Here is a 17,762-nt window from a genome sequence, read left to right as displayed (position 1 = left end):
TTTTCATTTTTGGAAAAATAACGTTCCCAAAGTAAATGGGCTATTTTTCAGGACCAGATGTTAGAATATGCATATAATTGACAGCTTAGGATAGAAAACACTCTAAAGTTTCCAAAACTGTAAAAATATTGTCTGTGTATAACAGAACTGATATTGCAGGCGAAAGCCTGGGAAAAATCCAATCAGGAAGTGACTCTTATTTAGAAACCTCTGCGTTCCTATTGAGCAGTGAAAGGGATGTCAACCAGATTCCTTTTTCTATGGCTTCCTAATGTTTCTAGTGTCACAAGACATAGTTCCAGGCTAAAAAGAGCGTGAGCTAAAACATTGCGTTAGTGGTCAGATGGTGTCTCTCAGAGTGATTTGTGCGGCCATTGTTTCTACTAACTGACCCGGTTGATATATCATCAAACAGATATTTTGATTGATTATTAAAAAAGTTTGCCATGTTTCTGTCAATATTATGGATCTAATTTTGAATATTATTCGGCGTTATCGTGACCGCAATTTTCGGTCGATTTCTCAGCCAAACGTGACGAAATAACGGAGCTATATCGGCTACAAAATAATATTTATGCCACAAAAGGAACATTTGCTATCTAACTGGGAGTCTCGTGAGTGAAAACAACCGAAGCTCATCAAAGGTAAACAATTTAATTGGATTGCTTTTCTGATTTCCGTTACCAAGCTGCCTACTGCTAGCTGGGCATAATGCTATGCTAGGCTATCGATAAACTTACACAAATGCTTGTCTTGTTTTTGCTGTAAAGCATAATTTCAAACTCTGAGATGACAGGGTGATTAACAAAAGGCTAAGCTGTGTTTCAATATATTTCACTTGTGATTTCATGAATTTGAAGATTTTCTAGTAATATTCTTTGACCGCTGCGCTATGCTAATTAGTGTAGTTGATGACAATTCTCCCGGATCCGGGAGGGTAGTTCAATCTTTAATAGGCATGCCCAATTCAAGAAATGTAGAACCTTGGTTCTCTCCAGACCAAACTTCCCTTGACCAGCACAAAAACATCCTGTGGCGTTCTGCATTAGCATCGAACAGCCCCCGTGATATGCAACTTTTCAAGTTCAACAGCCCTGCACCTCCCAGAGCAACTCGCCCAAGCTGATGTTCTGAAAGAGCAGCAAAATCTGGAACAAATCAGCCGGGTTAGACAATCTGGATTCTTTCTTTCTAAAATGGTCTGCCGAAATTGTTGCAACCCCTACAACTAGCCTGTTCAATCTCTTTCGTATCATCTGAGATTCCCAAAGATTGGAAAGCTGCAGCGGTCATCCCCCTCTTCAAAGGGGGAGACACTCTTGACCCAAACTGCTACAGACCTATATCTATCCTACCCTGCCTTTCTAAGATCTTCGAAAGCCTAGTTAACAAACAGATTACCGACCATTTCGAATCACACCGTACCTTCTCCGCTACGCATTCTGGTTTCAGAGCTGGTCATGGGTGCTCCTAGAGGTTTTTTACTCCCCTAGCCAGCACCTCTAGAAGATATAGACTAGAATATATGAGGTGCTCTGTGTTCCTGCTGGTAGCAGGCCTTAACCTGGATGCTGGGAAATGTCCTGCCTTGGAGTATGGTATCTATCTTGGAAATCAGATGACAAACCTGCATGAATTAGCAAGAGAACATGGTGTATTTAGACAATTGTAGTCAAGACCGTTTACACAGGTAAACAGTAGTGGAACCGAGTAGACAGGTTCCAGTTCTCTACTTCACACAACTAATTGTTGTCTAATTTGAAGACCATGGTCATTTGAATGAGCTTTTGGTCTTAAGCCTTAGACCCACCCATCTCTTTAAGGATTCACATTAGAGGACATGTGCTAAACAGAGTGAGTACAGTACTGTGCTAAACAGGGTGAGTATGGTACTGTGCTAAACAGGGTGAGTACAGTACTGTGCTAAACAGGGTGAGTACGGTACTGTGCTAAACAGAGTGAGTACAGTACTGTGCTAAACAGAGTGAGTACAGTACTGTGCTAAACAGAGTGAGTACAGTACTGTGCTAAACAGAGTGAGTACAGTACTGTGCTAAACAGAGTGAGTACAGTACTGTGCTAAACAGAGTGAGTACAGTACTGTGCCAAACAGAGTGAGTACAGCATTCTGTGCCAAACAGAGTGAGTACGGCACTGTGCCAAACAGAGTGAGTACGGTACTGTGCTAAACAGTGAGTACGGTAGTGTAGTAAACTGAGTACGGTAGTGTAGTAAACAGTGAGTACGGTAGTGTAGTAAACAGTGAGTGCGGTAGTGTAGTAAACAGGAGTACGGTAGTGTAGTAAACAGAGTGAGTATGGTAGTGTAGTAAACAGAGTGAGTACGGTAGTGTAGTAAACAGAGTGAGTACGGTAGTGTAGTAAACAGAGTGACTACGGTAGTGTAGTAAACAGAGTGACTACGGTAGTGTAGTAAACAGAGTGAGTACAGTAGTGTAGTAAACAGGGTGAGTACAGTAGTGTAGTAGTAAACAGGGAGTACGGTAGTGTAGTAAACAGAGTGACTACGGTAGTGTAGTAAACAGAGTGACTACGGTAGTGTAGTAAACAGAGTGAGTACAGTAGTGTATTTTAAACAGAGTGATTAAACAGAGTGACTACGGTAGTGTAGTAAACAGAGTGAGTACGGTAGTGTAGTAAACAGAGTGACTACGGTAGTGTAGTAAACAGAGTGAGTACAGTAGTGTATTATTAAACAGAGTGAGTACGGTAGTGTAGTAAACAGAGTGAGTACAGTAGTGTAGTAGTAAACAGAGTGAGTACGGTAGTGTAGTAGTAAACAGAGTGAATACGGTAGTGTATTATTAAACAGGGTGAGTACAGTAGTGTAGTAAACAGAGTGAATACGGTAGTGTATTATTAAACAGAGTGAATACAGTAGTGTAGTAAACCGGGTGAGTAGTGTAGTAAACAGAGTGAGTACTGTAGTGTAGTAAACAGGGTGAGTACAGTAGTGTAGTGCCCCTTGCTCGGTGGTGTTGCAGACTCTGGGGCCTTTCAGAACAGGTGTATATATACTGAGATCATGTGATAGATCATGTGATACTTAGATTTATTTTATTTAACTTTATTTAACTAATTATGTGACTTCTGAAGGTAATTGGTTGTACCAGAAAGTAATCTAATTCTGTCGCTATCAGTTGATTGAGCTATTAACTTTCTGTAAAATAGAAGATGTTTAAACCCAGTCAGATTTAAGGGAAACACTTGTGACCGTCTCTAGTTGGGTTCAGAAGTTAAAGCTGAAATATTACTGTATTGTTCTGCCCCCCCTGTCTGGGGTGGAAAGGTAGGACCACTCTGTCTGGGGTGGAAAGGTAGGACCACTCTGTCTGGGGTGGAAAGGTAGGACCCCTCTGTCTGGGGTGGAAAGGTAGGACCCCTCTGTCTGGGGTGGAAAGGTAGGACCACTCTGTCTGGGGTGGAAAGGTAGGACCACTCTGTCTGGGGTGGAAAGGTAGGACCACTCTGTCTGGGGTGGAAAGGTGGGACCACTCTGTCTGGGGTGGAAAGGTAGGACCACTCTGTCTGGGGTGGAAAGGTAGGACCACTCTGTCTGGGGTGGAAAGGTAGGACCACTCTGTCTGGGGTGGAAAGGTAGGACCACTCTGTCTGGGGTGGAATGGTAGGACCACTCTGTCTGGGGTGGAAAGGTAGGACCACTCTGTCTGGGATGGAAAGGTAGGCCCAATCTGTCTGGGGTGGAAAGGAAGGCCCACTCTGCTTGGGGCTTCTTTTGAAGCTGGGTTGTGTTCATTTGAGCACACAACATAATGAAATGTGTTGCAAAACTAAACAGTCATTTCATATTGAACAATTTCAGATAGTTTTCTATCTCCTGTTTCACTGTGTTTTCTTCTGTATTGAGCTTCTAAACACGACCCTGTCCGTTATTGACTTCTTCTCTGTCCGTCTCTGTAGTGGTCTGTTGTTGTTGTTGTTGTTGTATTGACCATGTTGTCCTCTGTTGTTATTTACCCCAGTGGTCTGTTGTTGTTGTTGTTGTTGTATTGACCATGTTGTCCTCTGTTCTTATTTCCCCCAGTGGCCTGTTGTTGTTGTTGTTGTATTGACCATGTTGTCCTCTGTTCTTATTTCCCCCAGTGGCTTGTTGTTGTTGTTGTTGTTGTATTGACCATGTTGTCCTCTGTTCTTATTTCCTCCAGTGGTCTGTTGTTGTTGTTGTTGTTGTTGTTGTATTGACCATGTTGTCCTCTGTTCTTATTTCCCCCCAGTGGTCTGTTGTTGTTGTTGTATTGACCATGTTGTCCTCGGTTCTTATTTCCCCCAGTGGTCTGTTGTTGTTGTTGTTGTATTGACCATGTTGTCCTCTGTTCTTATTTCCCCAGTGGTCTGTTGTTGTTGTTGTATTGACCATGTTGTCCTCTGTTCTTATTTCCCCCAGTGGTCTGTTGTTGTTGTTGTATTGACCATGTTGTCCTCTGTTCTTATTTCCCACAGTGGTCTGTTGTTGTTGTTGTTGTATTGACCATGTTGTCCTCTGTTCTTATTTCCCACAGTGGTCTGTTGTTGTTGTTGTTGTATTGACCATGTTGTCCTCTGTTCTTATTTCCCACAGTGGTCTGTTGTTGTTGTTGTATTTTCCTCTGTTCTTATTTCCCCAGTGGTCTGTTGTTGTTGTTGTTGTTGTTGTGTTGACCATGTTGTCCTCTGTTCTTATTTCTTAGGTAGTCAGATAAAGGGGGAGTGTATCTAGTTTCTGAATAATCTGTAGTGTGTCTTCCACTGTTCTGTTCTCACCACAACATGCTCTTCTACATTCTCACACACATTCCTCACTGCTGCAGACCTTAGCCTGAGTCCCAGTCTATTTGTGTCATCATGCCAACTCCTTGTCACTCACGGTGATGCAAAATGATTGGCTTGACAATGACATCAATAGAGTTGGCAAGGACACAAATCTATGACCAGTCAACAGACACCTAGGATAATTTATGTAGTCAACTCACACTGCACCACAAACACACACACTAACCCACTACCTGTATGTCTCCTCTGTCTAGGATCAGTAACCCACACTAACCCACTACCTGTATGTCTCCTATTTCTAGGATCAGTAACCCACTACCTGTAGGTCTCCTCTGTCTAGGATCAGTAACCCACTACCTGTATGTCTCCTCTGTCTAGGATCAGTAACACACACTAACCCACTACCTGTAGGTCTCCTCTGTCTAGGATCAGTAACCCACTACCTGTATGTCTCCTCTGTCTAGGATCAGTAACACACACTAACCCACTACCTGTAGGTCTCCTCTGTCTAGGATCAGTAACCCACTACCTGTATGTCTCCTCTGTCTAGGATCAGTAACCCACACTAACCCACTACCTGTAGACCCCCTCTGTCTAGGATCAGTAACCCACACTAACCCACTACCTGTAGGTCTCCTCTGTCTAGGATCAGTAACCCACTACCTGTATGTCTCCTCTGTCTAGGATCAGTAACCCACACTAACCCACTACCTGTATGTCCCCTCTGTCTAGGATCACGAACCCACTACCTGTATGTCTCCTCTGTCTAGGATCAGTAACCCACACTAACCCACTACCTGTAGGTCCCCTCTGTCTAGGATCAGTAACCCACTACCTGTATGTCTCCTCTGTCTAGGATCAGTAACCCACTACCTCTAGGTCTCCTCTGTCTAGGATCACTAACCCACTACCTGTAGGTCTCCTCTGTCTAGGATCAGTAACCCACTACCTGTATGTCTCCTCTGTCTAGGATCAGTAACCCATACTAACCCACTACCTGTATGTCTCCTCTGTCTAGGATCAGTAACCCACACTAACCCACTACCTGTATGTCTCCTCTGTCTAGGATCAGTAACCCACTACCTGTATGTCTCCTCTGTCTAGGATCAGTAACCCACACTAACCCACTACCTGTATGTCCCCTCTGTCTAGGATCAGTAACCCACTACCTGTATGTCTCCTCTGTCTAGGATCAGTAACCCACACTAACCCACTACCTGTATGTCTCCTCTTTCTAGGATCAGTAACCCACACTAACCCACTACCTGTATGTCTCCTCTGTCTAGGATCAATAACCCACTACATATATGTTTCCTCTGTCTAGGATCAGTAACCCACACTAACCCACTACCTATATGTCTCCTATTTCTAGGATCAGTAACCCACTACCTGTAGGTCTCCTCTGTCTAGGATCAGTAACCCACTACCTGTATGTCTCCTCTGTCTAGGATCAGTAACCCACTACCTGTATGTCTCCTCTGTCTAGGATCAGTAACCCACACTAACCCACTACCTGTATGTCTCCTCTGTCTAGGATCAGTAACCCACACTAACCCACTACCTGTGGGTCCCCTCTGTCTAGGATCAGTAACCCACACTAACCCACTACCTGTTTGTCCCCTCTGTCTAGGATCACGAACCCACTACCTGTATGTCTCCTCTGTCTAGGATCAGTAACCCACACTAACCCACTACCTGTAGGTCCCCTCTGTCTAGGACCAGTAACCCACTACCTGTATGTCTCCTCTGTCTAGGATCAGTAACCCACACTACCCCACTACCTGTATGACTCCTCTGTCTAGGATCAGTAACCCACACTAACCCACTACCTGTAGGTCTCCTCGGTCTAGGATCAGTAACCCACACTAACCCACTACCTGTATGTCTCCTCTGTCTAGGATCAGTAACCCACTACCTGTATGTCTCCTCTGTCTAGGATCAGTAACCCACACTAACCCACTACCTGTATGTCCCCTCTGTCTAGGATCAGTAACCCACACTAACCAACTACCTGTATGTCTCCTCTGTCTAGGATCAGTAACCCATACTAACCCACTACCTGAAGGTCCCCTCTGTCTAGGATCCGTAACCCACACTAACCCACTACCTGTAGGTCTCCTCTGTCTAGGATCAGTAACCCATACTAACCCACTACCTGTATGTCTCCTCTGTCTAGGATCAGTAACCCACACCAACCCACTACATGTATGTCTCCTCTGTCTAGGATCAGTAACCCACTACCTGTATGTCTCCTCTGTCTAGGATCAGTAACCCACTACCTGTATGTCTCCTCTGTCTAGGATCAGTAACCCACACTAACCCACTACCTGTAGGTCCCCTCTGTCTAGGATCAGTAACCCACACTAACCCACTACCTGTATGTCTCCTCTGTCTAGGATCAGTAACCCACACTAACCCACTACCTGTAGGTCTCCTCTGTCTAGGATCACTAACCCACTACCTGTAGGTCTCCTGTCTAGGATCAGTAACCCACACTAACCCACTACCTGTATGTCTCCTCTGGCTAGGATCAGTAACCCACACTAACCCACTCCCTGTATGTCTCCTCTGTCTAGGATCAGTAACCCACACTAACCCACTACCTGTATGTCCCCTCCGTCTAGGATCACGAACCCACTACCTGTATGTCTCCTCTGTCTAGAATCACTAACCCACTACATGTAGGTCTCCTCTGTCTAGGATCAGTAACCCACACTAACCCACTACCTGTATTTCTCCTCTGTCTAGGATCAGTAACCCACACTAACCCACTACCTGTAGGTCTCCTCTGTCTAGGATCACTAACCCACTACCTGTATGTCCCCTCTGTCTAGGATCACGAACCCACTACCTGTATGTCTCCTCTGTCTTGGATCAGTAACCCACTATCTGTAGGTCCCCTCTATCTAGGATCAGTAACCCACACTAACCCACTACCTGTGTCTCCTCTGTCAATCTGTTTTCTACTCAGAGAACAATGTATAGTTATTAGCTAGTAAGTTGCCACTGAAACAAACTGTCTTTGTGTAACTCAGGAATGCAGCCAAGTGCTGTTTGGGTGTGACTACAGTAAGTGACATGTCCTGTTTTTTGGTATCTGCAGGTGTACAGTGCACGCTGATACGGTCGCCGGGTGTACAGTGCACGCTGACACGGTCGCCGGGTGTACAGTGCACGCTGACACGGTTGCCGGGTGTACAGTGCACGCTGACACGGTTGCCGGGTGTACAGTGCACGCTGACACGGTTGCCGGGTGTACAGTGCACGCTGACACGGTTGCCGGGTGTACAGTGCACGCTGACATGGTTGCCGGGTGTACAGTGCACGCTGACACCGTCGCCGGGTGTACAGTGCACCCTGACACGGTCGCCGGGTGTACAGTGTTTCCTCCGACACATTGGTGCGTCTGGCTTCCGGGTTAAGAGGGCGTTGTGTCAAGTAGCAGTGCGGCTTGGTTGGGTTGCGTTTCGGGAGGACGCAAGGCTCTCGACCTTTGCCTCTCCCGAGTCCTTATGGGTGGTTCAGCGATGGGACGAGATTGTAACTACCAATTGGACACTAGGAAAAAGGGGTAAAAAATACAACTATTTCGGATTTGAAGTAAAAAATACTGGAGTGCAGTTCAGAAAACTGTAATTCAAACGACAAAATACTCAGAAGTAATTAAAATATATACTTCAGATACATATAACATAAATACTGACCAGCTCTGTCTACCCCCCAACACACTGTCATACTTCCTTATTAAAGAAACCACACCCCCAGTCCAGGAGGAAGCCACTCCCCCTCTACATACAGAGAACACAGTCCAGTAGGAAGCCACTCCCCCTCTACATACAGAGAACCCAGTCAGGTAGGAAGCCACTCCCCCTCTACATACAGAGAACCCAGTCCAGTAGGAAGCCACTCCCCCTCTACATACAGAGAACCCAGTCAGGTAGGAAGCCACTCCCCTCTACATACAGAGAACCCAGTCCAGTAGGAAGCCACTCCCCTCTACATACAGAGAACACAGTCCAGGAGGAAGCCACTCCCCCTCTACATACAGAGAACCCAGTCCAGTAGGAAGCCACTCCCCCTCTACATACAGAGAACACAGTCCAGTAGGAAGCCACTCCCCCTCTACATATAGAAAACCCAGTCCAGTAGGAAGCCACTCCCCCTCTACATACAGAGAACACAGTCCAGGAGGAAGCCACTCCCCCTCTACATACAGAGAACCCAGTCCAGTAGGAAGCCACTCCCCCTCTACATACAGAGAACACAGTCCAGTAGGAAGCCACTCCCCCTCTACATACAGAGAACACAGTCCAGGAGGAAGCCACTCCCCCTCTACATACAGAGAACCCAGTCCAGTAGGAAGCCACTCCCCCTCTACATACAGAGAACACAGTCCAGGAGGAAGCCACTCCCCTCTACATACAGAGAACACAGTCCAGGAGGAAGCCACTCCCCCTCTACATACAGAGAACCCAGTCCAGTAGGAAGCCACTCCCCCTCTACATACAGAGAACCCAGTCCAGTAGGAAGCCACTCCCCCTCCTCTGGTGTAGAGTTCCATGAAACAGAAAGTCATCTTTCATACTGCCATTGCTTAACCTACGTGAGAGAGCAACAAAATGGCAGAGAATCAGGAACTGTTCTGTTGCTCCATCTGTCTGGATCTACTGAAGGATCCGGTGACTACTGCCTGTGGACACAGTTACTGTATGGGCTGTATTAAAGAAAGCTGGGATCAGGATGATCTGAAAGGTTTCTACAGCTGTCCACAGTGCAGAGAGACCTTTATCCCAAGGCCTGTTCTGAACAGGAGCACTGTGCTGACTGAGATGGTGGAGAAACTGAGGAAGACAGGACTCCAGGCTCCTCCCCCTCCTGCTCTGTGCTATGCTGGACCTGGAGATGTGGTGTGTGATGTCTGCACTGGGACCAGAAAGCAGAAAGCCCTCATGTCCTGTCTGGCGTGTCTGGCCTCTTACTGTGAGACTCATCTCCAACCTCACTATGAATTTCCTGCTTTGAAGAAGCACAAGCTGGTCAAAGCCACGGCACAACTACAGGAGAAGATCTGCTCTCATCATGACAAACTGCTGGAGGTTTACTGTCGTACCGATCAGCAGTGTATCTGTCTGCTGTGTGTGATGGATGAACATAAAGGCCATGATACAGTGTCAGCTGCAGCAGAGAGGACTGAGAAACAGGTAAGACCAGAACAACTTGTTGGTGGCTGTCTGATAAACAAGGAATTAAAGATACAGTAGGAACTAAATCTGTTTGAATATGAGATCATTATATACAATATGAAATGGATCCACACATATGAACACAAACCTTGAGTATATTGAGTTTGTTACAAATGTATCACCATTTTCTAAAGTCAAACACTATTATCATTCTGAATGGCCTTTTATGAGTCCAAAGTTCAGTCTCAACTCCTTGATACATGTAGGCCTACCATAAAAACTATAATCATTCACATAGCAACATAATATCATATTGTAAAGGGACTTCCTCAGGATTGTAGACCTTCCTCTCTATGGGTCCTATGTCACATTACTATACTATTGATCTACTGGACTAATAAAGCTTGATAGCTCATTGAAGAGTGATTCTCCACAGGGGCAGCTGGGGATGAGTCAGCAGAAGGTCCAGCAGAGATTCCAGGAGAGAGAGAAGGAGCTGAAGGAGCTCCAACAGGCTGTGGAGTCTTTCAAGGTGAGTATTGTTGACCAGAGGAGACACACCATTTCATACTGTCTTCATTTGGTATCGAAATTAGACTTCATGATATTTGATTATTAGTTTGGTGGTTCCTGAGGAGGGCTACTATTCTTTTTCTTTTTATTTTCAAGTATTTTCAGAATGTATTAAAGCCAAAGCTAAAGCTTCCCTAAACAATTCAATATATCTAGTTAACGTTGTATTTAATGTAGTTTTACTATCTGTGCCAGGCTATAAATGACACAGATAATATCTAGTTAACGTTGTATTTAATGTAGTTTTACTATCTGTGCCAGGCTATAAATGACACAGATAATATCTAGTTAACGTTGTATTTAATGTAGTTTTACTATCTGTGCCAGGCTATAAATGACACAGATAATATCTAGTTAACGTTGTATTTAATGTAGTTTTACTATCTGTGCCAGGCTATAAAACATTACAGATAATATCTAGTTAACGTTGTATTTAATGTAGTTTTACTATCTTTGCCAGGCTATAAATGACAAACAGATAACATCTGTTAACGTTGTATTTAATGCTCAGATTTTACATCTGACCATGCCAGGCTATAAATGACACAGATAATATCTAGTTAACGTTGTATTTAATGTTAGGAAGACAGTTTTACTATCTGTGCCAGGCTATAAATGACACAGATAACATCTAGTTAACGTTGTATTTAATGTAGTTTTACTATCTGTGCCAAAGGCTATAAAATGATGACAGATAATATCTAGTTAACGTTGTATTTAATGTAGTTTTACTATCTGTGCCAGGCTATAAATGACACAGATAATATCTAGTTTAACGTTGTATTTAATTGATCACAGCTTTCTAAATTCCATGTAGTTTTTGGTAAAAAACATTACATTTGATTATTTTGTCAGTAATGGCTGCAAAAATTGGAAAACATCTTTGTTTATCTTTGTCAAACATGAGATGACACAAACACACAGAGACAGTGTTGTGGCAAAGCTACCAGGAAACTATCAATCATGGGAACATTGCTCAGATTTGAACATCTGACCATGCTGGTGATATTGCAGAGAGAAAGGGAGTATCTGAGGAGAATTGTTGTGGTCACATCAATGTTAGGAAGACAGGGACTCTCTTTCCGTGCCAATGATGAATCTAGTGAAAGCACAAATAGAGGGAACTCTCAATAGTAAAACTAAAATAAAACTCAAACAACTTCCTAGATACATCATGCTGAACTGAGTTTACCAAGAACTACGGTATTGATGTCAAAACAGAAGAGATGTTGGTGGACAGAAACTTTCTTGCCCGGAAAAGAGAGGCTGGACGTCCTCCCAAAGATATGCAGGACCAGGAGGTGTTCATAACTGTCTGTCTGAATGATGATATGTCTGTCCATATATATATGATATACCAAGAGGTGTTCTGTACCTGTCTGTCCAAGAGGGAGGAGAGTAGAGCAGGACTAAGAGGTGTTCTGTACCTGTCTGTCCAGGAGGGAGGAGAGTAGAGCAGGACCAAGAGGTGTCCTGTACCTGTCTGTCCAGGAGGGAGGAGAGTAGAGCAGGACCAGGAGGTGTTCTGTACCTGTCTGTCCAGGAGGGAGGAGAGTAGAGCAGGACCAAGAGGTGTTCTCTACCTGTCTGTCCAGGAGGGAGGAGAGTAGAGCAGGACCAAGAGGTGTTCTGTACCTGTCTGTCCAGGAGAGAGGAGAGTAGAGCAGGACCAGGAGGTGTTCTGTACCTGTCTGTCCAGGAGGGAGGAGAGTAGAGCAGGACCAGGAGGTGTTCTGTACCTGTCTGTCCAGGCGGGAGGAGAGTAGAGCAGGACCAAGAGGTGTTCTCTACCTGTCTGTCCAGGAGGGAGGAGAGTAGAGCAGGACCAAGAGGTGTTCTGTACCTGTCTGTCCAAGAGGGAGGAGAGTAGAGCAGGACCAAGAGGTGTTCTGTACCTGTCTGTCCAGGAGGGAGGAGAGTAGAGCAGGACCAAGAGGTGTTCTGTACCTGTCTGTCCAGGAGGGAGGAGAGTAGAGCAGGACCAAGAGGTGTTCTCTACCTGTCTGTCCAGGAGGGAGGAGAGTAGAGCAGGACCAAGAGGTGTTCTGTACCTGTCTGTCCAGGAGAGAGGAGAGTAGAGGAGGACCAAGAGGTGTTCTGTACCTGTCTGTCCAGGAGGGAGGAGAGTAGAGCAGGACCAAGAGGTGTTCTGTACCTGTCTGTCCAGGAGGGAGGACAAGGCCTGGTGGACCTGGAGAGCAGGGTGGCAGAGGTCTGACTCAATGAGGTGTAGAGAGACTACTGTACCTACTGTCTCTCACTCTCTCTCTCTCTCTCTATCTCTCTCTCTCTCTCTCCAGCGCTCTGCACAGGCAGCAGTGGAGGACAGTGATCAGATCTTTACTGAGCTGATTCGCTCCATTGAGAGAAGGAGCTCTGAGGTGAAGGAGCTGATCAGAGCCCAAGAGAAGGCTCAAGTGAGTCAAGCTGAAGGACTCCTGGAGCAACTGAAGCAGGAGATAGCTGAGCTGAGGAAGAGAAGCACTGAGCTGGAGCAGCTCTCACACACAGAGGATGACATCCATTTCCTCCCGGTAACTAAACTGTCTTGTTACATGTGATATGAAATTAACTTCATGTGAAACTATTCATCTCAATCATTTATTTTTTATTTATTTATTTTCACCTTTATTTAACTAGGCAAGTCAGTTAAGAACAAATTCTTATTTTAACTGTTTCTCATTTAACTGCCTGTTCAGGGTCAGAACGACAGATTTGTACCTTGTCAGCTCAGGGGTTTGAACTTGCAACCTTCCGGTTACTAGTCCAACGCTCTAACCACTAGGCTACCCTGCCGCCCCATTATGTTGTCCTGTCTGTCTCTCTGTCCGTCTCTCCCTCTCTCTCTCTGTCCGTCGCTCTCTCTCTGTCCATCCCTCTCTCTCTGTCCGTCCCTCTCTCTCTGTCCGTCCCTCTCTCTCTGTCCGTCCCTCTCTCTCTGTCCGTCCCTCTCTGTTCGTCCATCCCTCTCTGTTCGTCCCTCTCTCTCTGTCCCTATCTCTCTCTCTGTCTGTCCCTCTCTCTCTGTCTGTCCCTCTCTCTCTGTTCGTCCATCCCGTCTGTCTGTCTGTCTCTCTCTCTGTCTGTCCCTCTCTCTCTGTCTGTCCCTCTCTCTCTGTTCGTCCATCCCGTCTGTCTGTCTGTCTGTCTGTCTGTGTCCCTCCCTCTCTCTGTCCCTCCCTCTCTCTGTCCCTCTCTCTCTCTGTCCCTCTCTCTCTCTGTCCCTCTCTCTCTCTGTCCCTCTCTCTCTCTGTCCTTCTCTCTCTCTGTCCTTCTCTCTCTCTGTCCTTCTCTCTCTCTGTCCCTCTCTCTCTCTGTCCCTCTCTCTGTCCCTCCCTCCCTCTCTCTGTCCCTCCCTCTCTCTGTCCCTCCCTCTCTCTGTCCCTCCCTCTCTCTGTCCCTCTCTCTCTCTGTCCTTCTCTCTCTCTGTCCTTCTCTCTCTCTGTCCTTCTCTCTCTCTGTCCCTCCCTCTCTCTGTCCCTCTCTCTCTCTGTCCCTCTCTCTCTCTGTCCTTCTCTCTCTCTGTCCTTCTCTCTCTCTGTCCTTCTCTCTCTCTCTCTCTCTCTCTCTCTCTGTCTCTCTCTGTCTCTCTCTCTCTCTCTGTCCTTCTCTCTCTCTCTCTCTCTCTGTCCTTCTCTCTCTCTCTCTCTCTGTCCTTCTCTCTCTCTGTCCTTCTCTGTCCTATCTCTCTCTCTGTCCTTCTCTCTTTCTCTGTCCGTCTCTCTCTCTGTTTCTCTCTCTCTCTCTGTCCTCTCTCTGTCTGTCCTTCTCTCTCTCTCTCTCTCCAGAGGTATCAGTCTCTCTCCAGTATCAGTGTATCTTCAGACTTACCCAGCATCGTTGTCCGTCCTCTTCAGTACTTTGGAGATGTGAGTAAGACTGTGTCTGAACTGAGAGAGAAACTAGAAGACTTCCTTAAAGGAGAATGGACCAAGATCTCCACTACAGGTGTGTTGAAAACAATAAGGACATCAACTTTAGACCATTGAAAGTTCCCTACTAGTCATATACATGTGGAATATGGTCTGATGATAACATTCCCTCTCTCTGTCAATGTGTTTGTGTGTCTGTAGTGAATATAGTGGATGTTTTACTGCCTCCAGAGCCCAAGACCAGAGAACAGTTGTTACAATGTGAGTCTCTTTATTGTGAAGTAACTAACAGTCTCTTTTTACTGACACTCCTAACAATCCCTCTAGAAATATATAGCAATAGTAGATCTAATCAAAGACTGGGTATCTATCTGACTCCTCATATTTCTCTGATTTGATCTCTGCTGTGCTCTAATCAAAGACAGGGTAGATACAGTATCTGACTTAACTTATTGTTCTGACTCCCCTCATTGGTCTCTGCTCTTCTCCCAGATTCCTGTCAGCTCACACTGGACCCAAACACAGCACACACACTCCTCTCTCTGTCTGAAGGGAACAGAAAAGTGACACGTACAGGCCAATTCCAACCATATCCTGACCATCCAGACAGATTCACCAACTCGTACCAGGTTCTGTGTAGAGAGGGTCTGTCTGGACGCTGTTACTGGGAGGTGGAGTGGAGTGGTGTTGTTGTTTATACAGCAGTCTCATATAAAGACATCAGCAGAACAGGGACAGATGGTAGATTTGGATTCACTAACAAGTCCTGGAGTTTACATTACTATAGTGGTGGTTATTGTTTCAGACACAATAATGTTGAGACTAAAGTATCAGGCCCTCAGTCCTCCAGAGTAGGAGTGTACCTGGATCACAAGGCAGGTACTCTGTCCTTCTACAGTGTCTCTGACACAATGACCCTCCTCCACAGAGTCCAGACCACATTCACTCAGCCCCTCTATCCTGGGTTTTATCTCTATGATTATAATTATACTGCTGAGCTGGTTAAACTGTAGTAGGGTCCACATAGATACTAGTCATGTTGGTGTAGTCTATAGCTGAGCTGGTTAAACTGTAGTAGGGTCCACATAGATACTAGTCATGTTGGTGTAGTCTATAGCTGAGCTGGTTAAACTGTAGTAGGGTCCACATAGATACTAGTCATGCTGGTGTAGTCTATAGCTGAGCTGGTTAAACTGTAGTAGGGTCCACATAGATACTAGTCATGCTGGTGTAGTCTATAGCTGAGCTGGTTAAACTGTAGTAGGGTCCACATAGATACTAGTCATGCTGGTGTAGTCTATAGCTGAGCTGGTTAAACTGTAGTAGGGTCCACATAGATACTAGTCATGCTGGTGTAGTCTATAGCTGAGCTGGTTAAACTGTAGTAGGGTCCACATAGATACTAGTCATGCTGGTGTAGTCTATAGCTGAGCTGGTTAAACTGTAAACTGATTTGTTATTAATTAAAATTCAATACAATGTTTTAATCTTGTCCATTTCCATGAATCATGATGTCTGGTGTTGATGTATATTGGTTGTCATTCAGAACCATTGATATGTTTTCTCAGTTGGTTCTCTGTCTCTATGTAATTCTCCTCAGTATCATTGGTCAGCTTGTTGGCTCGGTCCTAATTGATGTGTTCTCTGTCACCTGGAGCTGCATGGAAAATGGTCCAGGAACTAAAGGACAATTCAGGACTAGTCAGCCCACTACAAGCTGGTATCACATCCTTTCTACTAAACTATATGGTCTGGTTTCCCAGACACAGATTAATCCTAGTCCTGGACTAAACAGTATGTTCAATGTAGATGTCCAGGAAACCGGCCCTAAATGTGTCATCTTTCATCCTCCCATACTGCTCAGTCCAGCAACATTAAACCTGTCCAGCAGGTGGTGCTGTTGACCAAACAATTAAAACCAGCAGATATCTTGACTTGCCACTCAGTATAAGAGTAATGTTCAGAATAGTACTTTAATATCATTGGAGATTGATGGTCTTTTTAATCCACTATCCAGAGTCAGGAACAGATGAAGTTAGGTCTGCTACTGTTCAGTGATTAAATATGATTTATGGTGATGGGAAATAATAAAAAACACTCAACTTCATCTAGTAATAGTTTTCCTTTGTTATTTATTCCAAGGTGTGTCTTTAACTTGTAAATGTATTGTGTGGAGGTGAGCTAGTGGTGTGGCTGATAGAATAGAATGAAAAGGGAGGAGGGGAGGAAGAGGGGAGGAGTGAAGGGCTGTTCAAGACACCAGATGAGGAAGAGGAAGATGTTCAGGGGAATTACTGTCTCCGTTCCAAATGGTTCCCTATTCCCTACGTAGTGCACTACGGTGCTTCTGACCAGGTCTAAAGTAGTGTTCTATGTAGGGAATAGGGTGTAGATGTATTACAATATCATGCTTTAGTGTTTGGCACAAAAATATATTAGATCTCCACCCCCCTCTTCCTGTCTGTCATCCCCCAGTTCTGTTAAGACTTCCTCTCATTGAACTGGGCCTCATTCTAAATGGTCACTTTGTATTGATAGTCCATACTGGTCTTTACTATGGTTCTACATACAGTACCTGTATTGATAGTCCATACTGGTCTTTACTATGGTTCTACATACAGTACCTGTATTGATAGTCCATACTGGTCTTTACTATGGTTCTACATACAGTATCTGTATTGATAGTCCATACTGGTCTTTACTATGGTTCTACATACAGTACCTGTATTGATAGTCCATACTGGTCTTTACTATGGTTCTACATACAGTATCTGTATTGATAGTCCATACTGGTCTTTACTATGGTTCTACATACAGTGTCTGTATTGATAGTCCATACTGGTCTTTACTATGGTTCTACATACAGTATCTGTTTTGATAGTCCATACTGGTCTTTACTATGGTTCTACATACAGTACCTATATTGATAGTCCATACTGGTCTTTACTATGGTTCTACATACAGTACCTGTATTGATAGTCCATACTGGGCTTTACTATGGTTCTACATACAGTATCTGTATTGATCGTCCATACAGGTCTTTACTATGGTTCTACATACAGTATCTGTATTGATAGTCCATACTGGTCTTTACTATGGTTCTACATACAGTATCTGTTTTGATAGTCCATACTGGTCTTTACTATGGTTCTACATACAGTACCTATATTGATAGTCCATACTGGTCTTTACTATGGTTCTACATACAGTACCTGTATTGATAGTCCATACTGGGCTTTACTATGGTTCTAAATACAGTATCTGTATTGATCGTCCATACAGGTCTTTACTATGGTTCTACATACAGTATGTGTATTGATAGTCCATACTGGTCTTTACTATGG

General features: G+C 44.7%; 1 protein-coding gene across 2 annotated transcripts; it reads left to right on the top strand.

The window, feature by feature from the left end:
- The first annotated feature begins 9,229 nt into the window (after window positions 1-9,229).
- Window positions 9,230-16,525, top strand: LOC135561368 (tripartite motif-containing protein 16-like). 2 transcript variants are annotated; one of them, XM_065002857.1, is made up of 6 exons: window positions 9,230-9,991; window positions 10,410-10,505; window positions 12,847-13,080; window positions 14,335-14,494; window positions 14,620-14,679; window positions 14,911-16,525. In XM_065002857.1, the coding sequence occupies exons 1-6, from the start codon at window positions 9,410-9,412 to the stop codon at window positions 15,429-15,431; spliced, it is 1,653 nt and encodes a 550-aa protein (XP_064858929.1). In that variant the 5' UTR covers window positions 9,230-9,409; the 3' UTR covers window positions 15,432-16,525. The 2 variants fall into 2 exon arrangements, with proteins under 2 accessions (XP_064858929.1, XP_064858928.1); XM_065002856.1 differs by lacking the exons at window positions 9,230-9,991; window positions 10,410-10,505; window positions 12,847-13,080 and having other exon boundaries at window positions 13,334-14,494.
- The last annotated feature ends 1,237 nt before the right edge of the window (window positions 16,526-17,762 follow it).

The sequence above is a fragment of the Oncorhynchus nerka genome, linkage group LG17 (genome assembly GCF_034236695.1).
Source record: "Oncorhynchus nerka isolate Pitt River linkage group LG17, Oner_Uvic_2.0, whole genome shotgun sequence".
In the NCBI taxonomy this organism is placed as follows: Eukaryota; Metazoa; Chordata; class Actinopteri; order Salmoniformes; family Salmonidae; genus Oncorhynchus; species Oncorhynchus nerka.
This window is presented reverse-complemented; position numbering and strand designations above follow the sequence as displayed.